At 35.9% G+C, this 18,921-nt stretch overlaps 1 protein-coding gene and 1 non-coding gene across 2 annotated transcripts; one reads left to right on the top strand and one right to left on the bottom strand.

Moving 5' to 3' along the window:
* The first annotated feature begins 2,588 nt into the window (after positions 1 to 2,588).
* Positions 2,589 to 4,126, top strand: LOC141710958 (uncharacterized). Its single transcript, XM_074513434.1, has 3 exons — positions 2,589 to 3,287; positions 3,625 to 3,711; positions 3,970 to 4,126. The coding sequence occupies exons 1-3, from the start codon at positions 3,068 to 3,070 to the stop codon at positions 4,038 to 4,040; spliced, it is 378 nt and encodes a 125-aa protein (XP_074369535.1). The 5' UTR covers positions 2,589 to 3,067; the 3' UTR covers positions 4,041 to 4,126.
* An 8,000-nt stretch (positions 4,127 to 12,126) lies between these two features.
* On the bottom strand, positions 12,127 to 12,233 carry LOC141715596 (small nucleolar RNA R71). Its single transcript, XR_012572353.1, has one exon. It is a non-coding gene; the product is annotated as a small nucleolar RNA R71 (small nucleolar RNA).
* Between the last annotated feature and the right edge of the window lie 6,688 nt (positions 12,234 to 18,921).

The following is an 18,921-nucleotide window of genomic DNA, read 5'->3' as shown; positions in this document are numbered from 1 at the left end:
AATTCACTGCTTAGAAAACCAAGAACCTGTCAGTGAATAGTTACCGTACAATAAACTCCTTCTACTCTACAATGTCCCGATTAAATACAAGGCATGGATCTCGTGTCAAGCCTATCTAATTCAATCACTTGCTTACCATCTATTATGCGTAGTTCTATGCAAATTAGAAACTCCTTTCTAATTTCATTTACTCTGGCCAGAGATTCCTGAACTAGCATAAGTGGATCAGCCTTGAACATTCGCTTCCTTCACTGGAAGGGGTAGATCCTTTATTGATCATACACTATCTTCGTGTACAAATTCCTATACCCAGAAGAGCCCTAATAATTGTCCCTGGAGACTAAGAACTAAACCAAAGCATAGTTCAGTGTACACAAGATGACTATGATGACCTCAAGTCTAAGGATACTTGTACAACTATCACTAAGCGAACAATTGCTGACACGTGAGTGAACTCCATCAGTTGTTCAGCTGGGCGAGTCATGTTCAGTGAACTTATTCCATAATAAGCACCTACATACTAGCTATAGTGTCACCACACAAATGTCTATGAGAACAGACATCCTTCATAATGAAGCAAGCATAGTATGTACCGATCTTTGCGGATTATTAATTACCAGTTAGTAATCCTATGACCAGGAACTATTTAAGTTTAGAGTTATCATCTTTTTAGGTCTCACTATTATGATCTCATCATAATCCATAAAAAGCTTTACTCTAAACTATGGTATATCTTATTTAAACACTTAAATAGATAAAGCCCGTAATAAAAACAAAACAAGTCTTTATTAATATCAATGAAATCAAAACATATTACATAAAAGTTATTCCTAAATCCTAATACATGATTGGACTTAGGACATATTCCTTTCACACGCCAGCCTCTCCTTCAAGATATATTGTGGCACATACTACTCGAGCCCTGTTATCTAAAGTTGGATGGAGTTGAATTTTTTTTTTCACATTTGCTGATCCAAGCACGCGGGTCCTTACCCTCGAATTTAGGAAAATCAACCTTAGGTGGTTTATAAACTGAATGCGTATAGGGAGGCCTAACATATGTTCCCCCATACACGAAATTTGATGTCACAAACGTGGTTTGATGTGGTGTTTGTTGGTAAAATAGAGGAGTAGTAGAACCTACCGTAGTGTGTCCACCAACAGTGTGTGAAGAGTGTTGAGTCAGGGGTGGTACAAAAGGTTGTGTTTGGCTTGTGAACAAGGCTGAATTAACTTTGCTTGTAATATAAGGAGGTAGTGAGTGAGGAATGGGCTGAAGTTGGGGAGTAAAAGGTATATGTGGTATAAATTGAGGTTGTGTAAAACCCACATTTGGGTTAAACTGTGGGAGTGTCGTTGTAGGTCTCAAGTGTGGGGGTGGAAAGGGTAGTGTGACATTTTCTGGTATAAATATTGCAACCTTACTCATATTATCCATTTCCAGGGGTACAGATCTTACTTGGTTAATAGACCCATCAGGTGACATTATATATAGACAACATCTTCATTGATAGTCCCAAATCTAGTAGGAGTTTGAGGGTGTATTAAAGGAATACCTGTAGTAGATCTGAGACTTGGTACCGATGAGCTTCCTTCCCCCATTTCTACCGTTTTACCCTTCCATTCCTCATGATAGTCCTTTTTAACCCAATCCATCAAGGTTTGAAAATCTTATCGCAGTCCTCTGTTGGATTCTTCTATTAAACTGATGCTACTTTTCATGGAAGCAAGTTGGACCTTATTTTCTTCCATGGCAAGTTTCATTCCTTTAACACTCATCTCTAATGTAGCAATAGCCTTCTCCTACTACCAAGTTGAGTAGTAGCTGACTCAATTAGGTATTCTCCGCCATGGATGAGCCGAGGAAGGAGCTGGCTCTAATACCAAGTTGTCACTAACAACAAAAGTAAAAAACAAGAAAATGAAGAAGACAGGAGTAATTGAAAATTAGGTATTCATTTCATGCCCTCCAAATGATTGGGGATTGGTATTAATAGAGGAATTGGGATTACTCCAAACCTCTAGCTCTTTTAGCCTCCAAATGATTGGGGATTGATATTAATAGAGGAATTGGGATCACATTGGTGTTTGACACCTGTCCAATACTCCTTGTCTATCTTAGTACAACAATTACTGACGGTATTAGACAAGACCTTAACATTAAAACGAAATCATTTAAAATAGCAATTAAGTTTAACACTAGGCGCCAAATCATGACACATTTACAGTAGGAGAGACTTGACTTTAGTCGGTGTTTGTGTACACGGAAATATTATGTATGCTCTTGACAATTGCGATTTGGATCCCTCTTTCGTTCCTGATTTAAATGTTCGCAAACTTTGTTTAGAGATTCAATACTTTTTTAATATTAATTCAATACAGAATCTGTACTAGCCTACTTTTTTTCGAAATTGAAACAACTTGCATTTTGATCGGTATCTTCAATTTTTGGAAACTTATAAAGTGTGTTTACATATACCTTAATTCTATCACTTAATATGGTTAGATATACCTTGTCATAATAATTGTTTAATCTCCTTTGTTGTTGCAGCACAAGAAACTCTAAACTACACAAACAAATGTATGTGTCCTGCTATTAGCACTTTAAGCCTCGGCTACTCACCACTAAAAAAGACTGAACGGTGTGAAGCAGTTGTTTTACTTACCGGAATCACAACTCAAGCTGTAAGGTTTGATTTTATGAAGTTTCATGTTGAAAATGGACTACTAATTAAAACGGCTCATTCTCCATTGTCTTATGATGATAGTGGTAGATATGAACTCTTTTTTACATTCATGGCCCAGCCTAATAGATGGAACTAAATTTCATCTGCCATTAGGAGAGGGAATTATCCCTATGTTTTCAGTCTTTACGACAGTTGAGGCACATACAAGACCTATGCCATGTGCAAGAGTTTGGCATACAATGTATTATTCATCAATGACAAGAACAAACCAAGACGAGGAAAATCTAGAAGAAGAATTAATAGATGGAATGGTCCCCTTGCCAATAGCCAAAGGAAACTCATCTTAAGGCCTAAGGGTGTGTTGAAACCCTTAAGAATGCATGGTTCTTGGTATGGGTCACTGGATACCTTCAAATATGAAGTTGCTGGTTTTAATCGTTCGCCCGGCCCAGATAGTGGCAGATAATAGATTACTTGTATCTGCAACATGTCATCTTGCTCATCTTAAGGGTGTGTTGAAACCTCAAAGAATTCTTGCATCTATGTTTGTGGCGGCTCAAAGTATTTGGAATCAAGGTGGTCTCTTGGCATTGTTTCGAGGTAATGTAGTAGATATAACTAAGTTTACACCAGAGTATACCATCTATTTATAAGCATAAAAGTGATGCAGGAAGTTATTGTCAATGGGAGTTGGGATGAAAGTGAGGACATTTTGTGGGTTTGTTGCCTGGTGCGTTGCACAAAGAAATGATCTGACTAGTTTTTTTTTTTTTTTTTGGCTAAATGATCTGGACTACTTAGTTAATTAAATCTAAGAAATGGTCTTTTATGGTGTGCAGTCCATTGTTCTAATCGAATATATATAATTTTTGGTCTGGTCAAATCGGAAATATTAAATTGTTGCAAATATTTGATTGAGTTCATGATCGTGTCCTAGGAACAAGCATGATATTGGAGAAATGGGGATTCAATTTGGATGAACCTGACCCAAACTTTTCGTTTAGAAGGTCAAGGCCCAATCCATGTAAGTTCAATTTGATTGCAAGTTAAATATATGACATGTATGTTTGCTATTTTATCAAGTTCTGTTTTTTTTAAACTTCTGTCAGACTAGATAGTTTGATGAGAACCAAATATGTCCAATGTATCCATAATAAACCAAGTGTAGGAGCATTATATAGATGATGCAATATAAATCAACAAGAAAATAACATTCACTAATTTAACACATAAAAGTAGTAGCATGCAAATGTTGAGACGAAATTTATTGCTGCAATTGTAGATTATGCAGGCTACAGTGGTGAACAAACAATCACCCCACAAATGAATGAGAAGGGAAGCTTTGAATCTTAAAGCTCGTGCCACAGATAGTAGATGTCTTTTTTTAGCTCAACTCTTCCATTTTTCTGGGGAGTTTGAACACAAGAGTGTTGATAAATTATTCCTCATATTTGAGTTAAAGAATTAGGTCCCATTGTAAGTTCTGACTGTTTGGACTGTGGTTTTAAATTGATTTTTAACATGAGCAGATAATTTCAGGTGCATCTATTATAGTCGTCAATGAGCGCAAATCCAACGTTAATTCAAAAATCCAAATTTAGAACATATTATCCCAAATTCTATTATAATAGTGATCTAAATGATGATCCAAATTTGGATCACTTGGTTTAATATAAAATAATGATTTTGTTATTTGTAGTTTATGAGATTTTAAATTTATTTTTGATTTTTTAATTATATAATTAATAATTAATACCAAAAGTCCGGTAATATATTTAGCCCAAATAAAGCATATGAGCAAACAGTGTCATTTAGTATGGTTTGTGACAGGTAAGCACAATGCAAGGCGTGAATGGGCTAAAAACTTCAGTACTGGATGAATGTTCCTAAGCACACTTTGTACACTACTTTGATTATAAGCTGAAAAGCTATTTTCTAGTTGGTTATATCTTATGCCCTGCTTTGTGTTGCGTCGGTGGAGTTGGTTATCCTATTGTGGTGGGTTGGAGTTGTTATTACACACTAACTGCTCTCACACGTGTGTAATTAATTAGCAAAAAAAAGAAGAAGAAATTGTTCTTACACATACCATACACATGATCTACATGAAATAAAATTTAACTATATCCAGCTTATAATACTAAATTATCTATCTTAATATTATAAGGAATATCTATCTTAATCTCACCAAACGATATTAACACAAGCGATATTTAAGTCAAACAATACTAAAGCATACATTAAAATAATAACAAACTATGTATATATATAGTCATCACAAACTTGACTACCAAGACTAATAACCTAATCTCATTATAATAATAATAATGTCTACCTATACAATTATTACTCAATCTAATTATATTTTCTATCACCAAATCCATATTATCCATTGGGTTTAATCCCAATATATACAATTTGACAGTATTCATGTTGGGAGTTGATCAAAAATAATCTTGGTGAGCAAAATCGGAATCATAATAAAAATTTGTACTCAAGAAATTCCACCAAACCTGCATTCTTATCTCAATTTTATTGTACACAAACATAATTTTTTTTTTATATTAAACGACTTAACCGAACTAAAATTCTAACTGACTCAACCTAATAAAATTTAATCCAAACTTTAACTAAGTTTAAAATTATTAAAATCGAATTAAATTAATTGACTTAGTGTTTTGTATGTAATCCGCCCAACTCGACTTGCGGGCAACCCTAATAGTCAGACTTGGAGTTTCTCACTTGTTTAACTACTTATAAGACATCGGTTAGTTTCCGGTAATATTTGTATACACTTGATTATACATAAATAAATATAGATAAATTTGTATATTTTATTTAATTGCATAATAAATAAATTTATAATTATAAGTAATAATCTTTGAATCGACTGTAATACACACACATTACTTTCAATATTAAAAATCATTGAAAAGTGATGTATATGTAATATTGTTAAAAATTATTCACTGATTGTCCACGTATTTAGTATTTTATTTAGTAAATTGATTGATATAACCTAACGCTTCAGTTTAATTTATCTTACAAATACTTGTTATGAAAGACAAACACTCTTTTCATTTCAATTTAATATTTTTTTGCATATTTAAATTTATAAAAAGACTGTAAAATATTTAATCAATGATAATATTTTTTGTCTTTGTGATATCTTATCTTTCGGAATCTCAACCTAATCATTAATATTTACGGAGAATATGAAGAGTAAGAAAGTTGCGAAGTGTGAATATTTTTTGGGAAATAAAATCATTGAATTAGTGAGAGTCAAAGAAATACCAAAATTATCAAATAATGACATGTCATTTTAATTAGTGTACATTGTGAGAAAAAATAATAAAAAATAGATAAGACGAATATAACGTAATCGGATTGTACCCTTTTGTCATATTATTTAATATATTTATTCAATGTTCATCTATTATAAGCTATGTAATTTGCGTTTTTAATATTTATTTGTTAAATTTTTGTAGAGAATTTTGATATTATTGCTAGCTGGTAAAAAAATCAAAATTTTCAGCTTAATAATTATCAACGTAGTTTGAATAAAAAATCACACTTTATGTTATTATAAAATATTATCTTAAATTTCGTGCAATCTACGGACTTTCATTAATATTATTTAATTTTGATTGGGAATTTTTAGTAATAAATTTTTAATTTTAATTAAATTGATACTGCAATTTGGTTGAAAATGATAATTGGTTATACTAATTGTGATATCATTATTTTATCTTGTTAAACAGATATGTCATGTTATTTTTGAAAAATGAGGGAGGCTTGTTTAAAAGTAAAGGTGATATATTTTATCTGAAAAGGTAATTCGTTAATTATTATAATATTATTATCCTATTTTATAAAAGATACTTGCCGGTAATATGGTAATTTGCTATTATTAGTAATTATAGTATTATTGTTCTATTTTATAAAATAGACATGTCGTGATAATTGGAGGAATTTAGAAAAGATAACGTGTTAGGGTTGATAAATATTTTTAGTTTGTTTGTAATTTTCTTTTATCAGTTGACTTATATATTATTTTAATCTAATTGAATAATATGTATTATTTTATTTTATCCCGAAACCATTATACCGACCAATAATTTATCTTTGAATTGGATAGTATTAAGATAGAGTTATTTTGATAAAATTTTCATCTTACTCTACGGCCCATAATTAAGTGTGATTAGTAAACTAAAACAATACAAATCTAAAATATTCAAGAATTAAATAATGCAAATATTATTAATACTGTACGGTAATCCTTTAAAGATAAAAAAAATATCAAAACATTACATAATTAACTATAACCTACTCTTCATCCCCAAATGACTTTTTTTGCTCCAAAGTCCATTACTTCAATTACACTGAATATAAAATCAGAAACTAAGGGCTTGTTTACTTAAACTTTTTTCCACAATTTTTTTATAGAAAATTGGAAAAACTAAAAACATGTTCAAATACAAAATTTTCAAAACAAAAAATTAGAAAAATAGAAAACACGGTTTTCCCGTGTTTTCCAAATTATAACTACAGATATGAATAGTGTGGAAAACAACATTTTGATGTTTTCTAAACCTAAAAAAGTGAAAAACACTTTAAACACCTAACCCCGGACACAAAAATATTTTTATATTTTTATAATTTTAAACCTATATGACCCATTAACAATTTTGTAAGTTTACTTAGAAAGTTAACAAAAAAAAGTAGATAGTAAACAACCAATATACTACTAACTTAACTTATGGAACTTATAAATTTTCAACACTATAATACATATTTTTAAATTAAAAAGTATAACGCATATTTGTAATAAAAAATTTCAAAATAGTTTAATTTAACAATTATTTTGTTAGTTTGATTAATATTAATATTTGCATTATAAGAGGGAGCTTGATAATATAATAACTAATAACTTATATGTTAGAAATATAAAGAAGGGACTCTTGACTAAAATTTAGTTATGAGTTATTTCATAAAATATTGTTCAAAAAATTTGTATATAATTATTAATTGGATTATTATTTAAAAGCTTCAAAATCGTATATATATTTAATCATATAATTAGAAAGTTTCATTATTCAACCTATTTCAGAAAACTATTTTATACTTTATTTGTCTATTTAATTATATTTTATCTAAAAAAGTTATTTTAAACATGTTAAAAAAATATGTATATACAATTAAATTATGAAATATTTAAATTGTTTTACTAGTTGCTCTTCTATATATTTACTCAAATTATATCGTCATTTATTTAATATTTTTAAGAAAACAGAAAACTGATAAAATATTATTTTAGCATTTGGAACACATTCTCTCAGTTTTCAACTGTTTTCTTAGAAATGAAAATTTTAGAAAAACAGAAAATAGAAAAATGAAAAAATTTTCTACAAGTAAAAAGCCGGTAAACATCTCTTTTTATTTAGACCTTGGTAAGAAAGAACCACTATACAGTCTTCTTACACAAGAAAACTGTCCGCCCTTTTCATGGACTGATCTGGCGAATATTTTTATTTTGTCCGCCCTTTTCATGAACTGATCTGGCGAATATTTTTTTTCATTTATTTTTAATTTTAGTATACTTTTTTTATCGTGGTGGTGAACCCGCAACCGCTATCCTTTACTGGGTAAACCCATGCGTTCATGCAATAGCCTACAAATCACGTGAACCAAGTTAAACCGTATTTAAGTGACAGACTCCGACTCAGGAGGGATAATCATAAATTCTCCTTATATGGGATTCGAACATGTGACCAAGGATAGTTATCCTCTCTTTAACCAACTGAGAAAAAAGAAATTATATAAAAATATAACCAATATTTTATTTGCTCAAAGTTAAAATAATATAAGAAATAGGATAGAAATAGAGAATGTGTTTCATATTTAATAAGAATTTTAAAATAAACTCAGAAATCTTTGTAGTGTAATGATGATGACATCAACCTCAACCTCGTAGTAGGATGTCAGAGGGTTTGATTCCTCATATGAACAATTTTTACTTATTTTAAGTTTTAACATTAATTATATTAGAGTATTATTTTTATAAATTTTTGATATAAAAGGGTAAAATTGTAACTTCACGGAAATTCATGTTCAGCCATTCTAACTGAGTTCAAATACGCCTTTCACACAGGCGTGTAGAGAAGGGATGTCGATCCCGCTATTTGATAATTTGGGCATGATGGTATCCAGATGCAATTATTCAGGTCATTTTAATTATATATTGCTTATTTTAAATTAAAATACAAATTACTTAGGTCTGCGTCTCTCTCTTGTTGAACTCGGGTTTTAAGAGTCGATTTTCAAATCTAGGGTTCATACACGTCATTTCTCAAATTTTCAGTCCTTCCTCCCTCTCCCCCTTCAGTCTTTCACTCCATCTTTTTATCCATTTTTTCAATAAAATCAAGATTTAATCCTTGTTATCATGATTGTAATGTGCCCATCTTTTCAAAATGTTAATGTTCTATTTTGATATTTCTTTGTGTCTTGTTATAGGTTCAGTAATTTTTTTGAGAAGAATTTCTATTATATTTTGGGAGTTCTGTAAAACTCGCATCTAATCTGAGAAGGTGGCGGATATTGCAAGATCTTACCTTTCAATACAAAAAATTATTCATAATTCTGAAAATTGGGCTACAGATGATATTTATGAGAAGGTCAATTGTAATGCTACTAGTTTCACAGCTGGAGTAGGTTGGATTGCTCGAGATGTCATTGTAATACTTTTTAGATCTAAGAATTTGCATATTCTAGGTGCTAAGCGATCTGAAAACAAAATAATTATTTGTTAAGCTTATTTTTTTTGTTTCACAATCAGATCGTATTTGAAAGTTCGAAGATTTTCCATCTGTATTTTAATGTTTTAATGAAACTTTCACTTGTTCGTAAAAACAAATACAAATTACTTTGAATCATAGTTCTACATAAATTGTTATATCCTCACTTAACTTTTAAATACCTTTTTTAATAAAATAATTGACTTTGTTAAAAGGACTATTAATTTATTCAAAATACTCTTACGTATATTTTCCGGAAAAACACATGTTATTTAAAAAAAATTATTATTATATTTAAAAATAATAGGGCCATTTTTATAAAACCCCATAAACTATTAGCTATTGTTAGAACTCGAGTTATCGTATAAAGGGGGGTTGAATACGATAATCACTAAATTAAAAAATTCTTTTGAATCTTTTGCGGATATATAATTCAGTGTTAGGTTAGTGGTTCCATGTTCTTGAGGTGAATATTTTTTAAGACATTAAAATATAGAACACAAGATATTTGTGGAAGTATATTGATAAGTGGCATTTTATACCACTTAAAGCGTCTTAAAATGGCTTAAATTGGTGTCTTGAAATCAAGTATTTTGTGTATTTGATGTGTTTTTCTAGTGTTTATGCATTTCAGGGTATTAGTTGCATTTCGGGGGAGGAATCATCAAGAATAAGCCTTGGCATGTGTTCACCATTGCGTGAGGAAAGAAATGAGCAGATTACGGCAAAGAAACGGAGCAAATCAGGATTTTTTCCAGTAGAGGTCTGAGCGCCCGCTCAGCAATGCTGAGCGGCCGCGCAGGAAGCTGAGCGCCCGCTCAGCTATGCTGAGCGGCCGCGCAGGGTCGGGAAAAAAGATATATTATTTCAGGACTCCTACTTCTGTTTGGTTTCCACTTCTATATAATCTGAGTTTTATGGGACTATTATATAAGTAGATTTGAGACGTTTTCACAAGGGTGGATTGAAGAAGATCGTGTTTTTACGCAAGGAGCGAAGGAGATAAGGAAGAAGACCGATTTAGCACACCGCAACGAAGAGGAAGCATATTTTCTTGTGATTCTTATTTCGTTGTAACGTTGGATGCTAGTTTTCTTACTTTGAACTTATTTACTCTTGTGACGTACTCTGTTTTAATATAATTAGTTTAGTTATTATTTTCTTGTGTTTGTTTATCATGATTTCATATGAACCCATGATGACGATAAGTGCTATTATGGGTTAATCGTGATCATGGGGTTGCAACGGATTTATTATGGAATTCTTTAGTAATTGTTTAATACTTTAGTGTGTGATGATTGTATGATATCTAGTATTGGTTGTGCGTATTCGTCTTATGTGCGTCGCGAACATATAAGATAGGGTGTTAATCTCTTGTGAAGCGACGGTGGATCTTGAGATTTAGAACTTGCCATGCTAGCATAGGTTCATGTACGTTGTGCATGATTAGTGGGTAACTCTAACAGTTTTATTTTCCCTATGAAAACAAAAGGAATAACTTGTGCTTAAATCGTTGTGTTGTCAATTTCTGTAAACATATAGGAACTCAACATAATTGATGACTATTCAACTTCTATCTTAATTGTGGATGTTTGGTAGAATGGTATTAGTACAATGAAAGTTGGCTTTTATCAGTTTCGTGTTATTCGATTAATATCATCACTGTCACATGCTAAAGGTAATAACAATGACTATTGAAGGAAGTAGTAATGAAGTTGTGATCTCATGAGTGTTTTATTATTGATAATTTGAAGTGTTAAGTAAGTGATTAATTAAGCAGTTAATTGTAGTTAATATTTAATCAACAATCTTAAGTGTTAGTGTCTTAACATTGAGAAGTAATCATACATTGGTGAGTGAGTTTAATTAGACAATAATTTAGTCTGAGTCTCTGTGGGAAGGAACTAGAAAGTATTCTATATTACTTGCGAACGCGTATACTTGCGTGAATATTAGCGCGTGTTTTCGCCCTAACAAGTTTTTTGCGCCGCTGCCGGGGACTCCGCGTATTTGTTTAGTTTATGTACTTACCATCATTGGTCATTAGGACTCAGTGATTAGGACGTAGTAGTTAATTATTGTTTTCGGTTGTGTTTCAGGTACTTTAGCAAGCGTTTATGCAAACTCGTTCTCGTGCTCGCAAGAGGACTTTAGATACAGCTGAGGAGACAGACGAAGTTCTTGATATTCCGGAGAAGTTAGATTTTGAGGATTCGGATTCAGGAACTGAGCGGAAAGAACCAGTAAACATGGGAGATCGTATTGTTTAAGCTGATCTAGCTCTTATGGATTTTTCTCGGCCTAAAATTGATGACATTCAGTCAAGCATCCTTCATCCGGCTATTCAAGCTAACACCTTTGAAATCAAGCCGGGCACTATTCAGATGGTGCAGAATTCTGTTTCTTTTGGAGGAGCGGCAACTGAAGACCCCAACATGCACATAAGGAATTTTGTCGAGATCTGCAGCACTTTTAAGTATAATGGCATGACTGATGAGGCTATCAAGTTGAGGCTTTTCCCATTCTCACTGAGGGACAAGGCTAAAGACTGGTTACATTCTGAACTAGCTGGGTCCATCACTACGTGGCAAGATCTTGCGCAAAAGTTTCTGGTGAAGTTTTATCCGATGGCAAAGACTGCTGCTATGAGGAGTGCTCTTACTCAGTTTGCGCAGCAACCTACAGAATCTATGTGCGAGGCTTGGGAACGCTACAAGGAAATATTGAGAAAATGTCCACATCATGGAATGCCGGAGTGGATGGTGATCACGGGTTTCTATAATGGTTTGGGGGCCCAATCTCGGCCCATGCTCGATGCAGCAGCTGGAGGCGCCTTATGGGCTAAAAGCTATACTGAGGCGTATAATCTTATAGAGACGATGACTGCAAATGAGCATCAAAACCCAACTCAGAGGATGACGTCAGGCAAGGTAGCAGGTATTCTGGAAGTTGATGCAGCCACCGCTATTGCAGCCCAGCTCCAAGCGCTATCAATGAAGGTTGATTCTCTGGCTACATATGGAGTTAATCAAATAGTTATGGTTTGTGAGCTTTGTGCAGGTTCTCATGCTACGGATCAGTGTTCTATTGTCAACGAATCTGTTCAGTATGTGAATAATTATCAGCGGCAATAGCAGCCTGTGCCAGCGACCTATCATCCTAACAACAGAAATCATCCAAATTTCAGCTGAGGGAATAATCAGAATGCTATTCAGCCACCATATCAGCAAGGAGTGAGTAAACAGTTTAACCCACCTGGATTCCAGCAACCACAGCAGTATGCTACAAGGCAATCATATCCTCAACAGGGAAGTACAGCTGCACCTACTAGTGCTGATTTTGAGGAACTTAAGCTGTTATGCAAGAGTCAGGCGGTTTCTATCAAGACCTTGGAAAATCAAATCGGTCAATTAGCCAATGCAGTGCTCAATCGTCAACCTGGCACCCTTCCCAGTGGCACGGAAGTACCAGGCAGGAAGGAAGCTAAAGAGCAAGTCAAGGCTATTACCTTAAGGTCTGGAAAAGTGGCTGATGCTGAAAAGGCAAAAGAAGGAGAAGCTGAAATTAGAGATGAAGAATCTAAGCAAAAGGAGAAAGCGGCGGAACCAAGAAAGACTACTGTTGAACACACTCTGCCTGAGGCTAATACAGGGGAGAAACAGCTCTATCCTCCACCACCTTTTCCTAAAAGATTGCAGCAACAAAAGCTGGATACATAGTTCGGGAAGTTTCTGGAGGTGTTCAAGAAACTTCACATCAATATACCTTTCGCTGAGGCTCTGGAGCAAATGCCTAGTTATGCGAAGTTTATGAAGAGTATTCTTTCAAGGAAGGTGAAACTGGATGACCTTGACACCGTTGCTCTCACGGAAGAATGCATCGCTGTTCTGCAGCAAAAGTTACCACCAAAACTGAAAGATCCAGGAAGCTTCACCATTCCTTGCACCATTGGCAATCTGACCTTTGACAAGTGCCTTTGTGATTTGAGAGCAAGCATTAATCTGATGTCGTTGTCGATCTTTAAAAAGCTGGATCTGCCTGATCCAAAACCCACATACATGTCTCTACAATTGGCTGATCGTTCCATTACTTACCCAAGGGGCATAGTGGAGGATGTGCTCGTCAAGGTGGATAAGCTCTTCTTTCCTGCAGATTTTGTTATTCTGGATTTTGAGGAAGATAAGAAGATTCCCATAATCTTGGGAAGGCCTTTCTTGGCTACTAGCCGTACCTTGATAGATGTGCAAAAAGGTGAACTTACTATGCGGGTACAAGATCAGGATGTGACCTTCAACATATTCAAGGCAATAAAATTCCCTACAGAAGATGAGGAGTGCTTAAAAGTGGATGTGATTGATTCTACGGTTACTTCGGAACTCGATCGCATGCTAATGTCTGATGCATTGGAAAAGGCCTTAGTGGGGGATTTTAACAGCGATGATGAAGATGGCAACGAGCAATTACAATATTTGAACGCTTCTCCCTGGAAGCGAAAGCTGGACATGCCATTTGAATCTCTTAGTACTTCTGACCTTAAGAATGCTGAAGGAAAGCTCAAACCATCAATAGAGGAAGCACCTACCTTGGAGCTCAAGCCATTACCTGAACACTTGAGGTATGCTTTTTTAGGTGATTCATCTACGTTACCTGTTATTATTTCATCTGACCTTTCAGGTAGTGAGGAAGACAAGCTCTTAAGGATTTTGAGAGAATTCAAATCGGCTATTGGATGGACCATAGAAGACATCAAGGGGATAAGTCCTTCATATTGTATGCATAAAATTCTGCTAGAGGAAGGTAGTAAGCCAACTGTGGAACAGCAGCGAAGACTGAATCCCATCATGAAGGAGGTGGTGAAGAAAGAAATTCTGAAATGGCTGGATGCAGGCATCATTTATCCTATTTCTGACAGCTCGTGGGTGAGCCCCGTACAATGTGTACCTAAGAAATGAGGTATCACTGTGGTCGCAAATGAAAAGAATGAGCTCATCCCCACTCGAACAGTTACAGGATGGAGAGTATGCATGGATTATAGAAAATTGAACAAAGCCACAAGGAAGGATCACTTCCCTCTTCCATTTATTGATCAGATGCTTGACAGGTTGACGGGTCATGAGTATTTTTGTCTTCTGGATGGTTATTCAGGGTATAATCAGATTTGTATTGCACCAGAGGATCAGGAAAAGACTACCTTCACTTGTCCATTTGGCACGTTTGCTTTTCACAGAGTTTCGTTTGGGTTATGTGGCGCCCCGGCCACTTTTCAGAGATGTATGATGGCTATATTCTCTGACATGATTGGAAATAATGTCGAAGTGTTCATGGACGACTTCTCCGTCTTTGGACATTCATATGATGAATGTTTGAATAATCTGCGCGCCGTACTCAAAAGATGCGTGGAAACTAATTTGGTGCTCAATTGGGAGAAATGTCATTTTATGGTGCGTGAAGGCATTATTCTTGGGCATAAGGTCTCTAACAAGGGTCTGGAGGTGGACAAGGCCAAGGTGGAAGTCATTGAAAATCTTCCCCCACCTAATTCTGTGAAAGGAATCCGTAGTTTTCTTGGTCATGCGGGTTTTTATCGGCGATTCATCAAGGACTTTTCAAAGATATCTAAGCCGTTATGCAATTTGCTTGAGAAAGATGTGCTTTTCAAATTTGATGATGAATGTTTGACAGCATTCGAGACTCTCAAGAAGAGTTTGATCACTGCACCAGTTATTACAGCACCAGATTGGACAGAACCGTTTGAGATGATGTGTGATGCGAGTGATTATGCGGTAGGTGCAGTTCTGGGATAGCGCAAGAAAAATCTCTTCCATGTGGTCTACTATGCGAGTAAGACTTTAAATGGGGCCCAATTGAACTACACCACTACTGAGAAGGAGCTTTTGGCTATAGTCTTTGGTTTCGAGAAATTTCGATCTTATCTACTTGGTACGAAAGTAACAGTATTCACTGATCATGCGGCTATTCGCTATCTGGTTTCCAAGAAGGATTCGAAGCCGAGACTCATTCGTTGGGTGCTTTTACTTCAGGAATTTGAGTTAGAGATCAAGGATAGAAAAGCTACTGAGAAACAAGTAGCTAACCATCTCTCTAGGTTGGAGAATCCCGATTCTACTTCACAAGATAGGACGTTAATCAATGAATCTTTTCCGGATGAGCAGTTGTTCGCAGTTCAGGAGGAAGAACCATGGTTTGTAGATATTGTAAACTATCTCGTCAGCAATGTAATGCCTCCTAATTTGACATCCGCTCAAAAGAAGAAGTTTCTGCATGAGGTGAAGTGGTATATGTGGGATGAACCATATTTGTTTAGACAGGGAGCTGACCAGATCATCAGGAGATGTATCCCGTTCTGTGAGACGGAGGGGATATTACGAGACTGCCATTCCACGGTTTATGGTGGACACTATGGTGGTGAGAAGACGGCAGCTCATATTCTGCAAGCAGGTTTTTTTTGGCCTACTTTGTTCAAGGATGCTCATCAGTTTGTTTTAAGGTGTGATCGTTGCCAAAGAGTGGGAAATTTGACAAGGAACGATGAGATGCCATTAAATGTGATGCTTGAAGTCGAGGTCTTTGATGTTTGGGGAATCGATTTCATGGGGCCTTTTATCTCGTCTTGCAATAATCAGTACATCTTGCTGGAAGTCGATTATGTCTCAAAATGGGTCGAAGTTAAAGCTTTACCGACAAATGATGCAAAGGCAGTGCTAAATTTTCTTCATAAGCAAATTTTCACAAGGTTTGGAACACCTCGGGTAATCATAAGTGATGAAGGATCGCATTTCTGCAACCGTAAGTTCACTTCTATGATGCAGCATTATAATGTGAATCATCGAGTAGCTACTGCCTATCATCCGCAAATAAATGGTCAAGCGGAAGTGTCTAACAGAGAGATAAAGCGCATTCTAGAGAAGGTTGTTTGTCCGTCAAGGAAGGATTGGTCTTTAAAGCTCGATGAAGCTGTTTGGGCTTCTAGAACAGCATACAAAACTCCACTTGGTATGTCACCATTTCAGTTGGTGTACGGTAAGGGATGTCATCTACCTGCGGAGCTTGAGCATAAGGCCTACTGGGCATTGAAGAAATTGAACCTGGATTTAGATGCAGCTGGTAAGAAAAGAATGCTTCAGCTTAATAAACTTGATGAATTTCGACTTCAAGCGTACGAGAATAACAAAATGTATAAGGAAAAGGTGAAGAGGTGGCACGATAGGAAGCTACATCCTAAGTTATTTGTACCGGGGCAACAAGTTCTCTTATTCAACTCTCAGCTCCGACTTTTTCCAGGGAAGTTGAAATCGAGGTGGTCTGGGCCTTTTATTGTCAAAACTGTGTTTCCACATGGAGCGGTGGAAATTTTTGAGAATGATCTGGACCAAGCATTTAAGGTTAACGGTCAGCGTTTGAAGCACTATTATGGCGACATGGCAAACCGAGAAGTGGTTAGTGCCATTTTGTTGACTACTTGAGAAGGGTACGAAACGTCAAGCTAATGACGAAAAAGAAGCGCTGCGTAGGAGGCAACCCATGAATTGTTGTTATAGGAACCCTTAGAAGTTAATAACCTATCCAAAAACACAAAAAAATAAGAAAACAGGGGCTGAAATTTTTTTTTTCCAGTGACCCCCTGAGCGCCCGCTCAGCATTGCTGAGCGACCGCTCAGCAAGTTGAGCGTCCGCTCAGCTTTGCTGAGCGACCGCGCAACAAGCTGAGCGCCCGCTCAGCTTTGCTGAGCGACCGCTCAGGGGTCGCCTCCCAGAATTTTTTTTTTAGTTCAGAAAAAAAAAAATAGTTGTAGCCCATAAACCCACGATTTGTTCCCACTACCCCATCATTTTAACCCTTAATTCCCAAACCCTAATCTAATCCACACCCTATATATACATACACCTATCCTACATATCTCCCACAAACTTCCTACACTTAAACTCTCTCCCAAGCACCAAAACTCAGTTCTTACACACTTTTATTCACGAATCAATGGAACCCAAGAGAGCACGCACTATTGACAGCAGCAGCACAGTTCCTACTGCTGATTCATCGAGGGGTACTGTTGCAAGGCCTCGGTTAACTGATAGAGCTGCGGAGGAGGAGTACACTAGGCTTTTGGGGAAGCCGATTCTGAAAGAGAGAGGGTTTTTACCATCGGGGAGGGATGGTGAGTTGCTGCCCATGATTGCAGAGAAGGGGTGGATAGCTTTTTGTGAGTCACCCGAAGCGGTACCGATGAGCGTTGTTCGCGAGTTCTACACGAACGTGAAGGCCGAAAAGAATGGGTTTTCTGTGGTCCGAGGGCTGACAGTTGATTATCACCCTGCGGCGATTCGCCGTATGATTGGACAGCGAGAGAGGAAGCCCAAGGAGGAGAACTAGAACGAAAAGACTGCTGAGGATTTTGACATGGATTTGATTTGTGCGACTCTCTGTCGACCGGGCACAGTTTGGACCTTCAGGACCGACACTAATGAGTATCGTCACTTTCCGGCGATCGCCATGAACAGGTATGCCCGATAAGTGGCATTTTATACCACTTAGAACGTCTTAAAATGGCTTAAATTGATGTCTTGAAATCAAGTATTTTGTGTATTTAATGCGTTTTTCTAGTGTTTATGCATTTCAGGGTTAGTTGCATTTCGGGGGAGGAATCATCAAGAATAAGCCTTGGCATGTGTTCACCATTGCGAGAGGAAAGGAATGGGCAGATTACGGCGAAGAAACGGAGCAAGCTTAAAATTTTTCCAGTAGGGTCCTGCGCGCCCGCGCAGCAATGCTGAGCGGCCGCGCAGCAGCCTACGCGCCCGCGCAGAAATGCTGAGCGGCCGCGCAGGGTCGGGGGAAAAAAGCTGAATTATTTTAGACTTCTACTTCTGTGTGGCTTTCAACTTCTATGTAATCTGAGTTTTATGGGACTATTATATAGGTAGATTTGAGACGTTTTCAAAGAGATTATTAAGGAGATTATGTTTTAGATTGTGTTTTACGCAAGGAGCGGAGGAGATAAGGAAGAAGACCGATTTAGCACACCGCAACGAAGAGGAAGCATATATTCTTGTGATTCTTGTTTCGTTGTAACGTTGGATGCTAGTTTTCTTGCTTTGACTTATTTACTCTTGTGACGTACTCTGTTTTAATATAATTAGTTTAGTTATTATTTTCTTGTGTTAGTTTATCATGATTTCATATGAACCCATGATGGCGATGAGTTCTATTATGGGCTAATCGTGATCATGGGGTTACAACGGATTTATTATGGAATTCTTTAGTTAATTTTTTAATACTTTAGTGTATGATGATTGCATGATATCTAGTATTGGTTGCTTGTATTCGTCTTATGTGCGTCGCGAACATATAAGATAGGGTGTTAATCTCTTGTGAAGCGACGGTGGATCTTGAGATTTAGAACTTGCCATGCTAGCATAGG

This window comes from Apium graveolens, chromosome 3, assembly GCF_009905375.1.
Source record: "Apium graveolens cultivar Ventura chromosome 3, ASM990537v1, whole genome shotgun sequence".
Taxonomy (NCBI): Eukaryota; Viridiplantae; Streptophyta; class Magnoliopsida; order Apiales; family Apiaceae; genus Apium; species Apium graveolens.
This window is presented reverse-complemented; position numbering and strand designations above follow the sequence as displayed.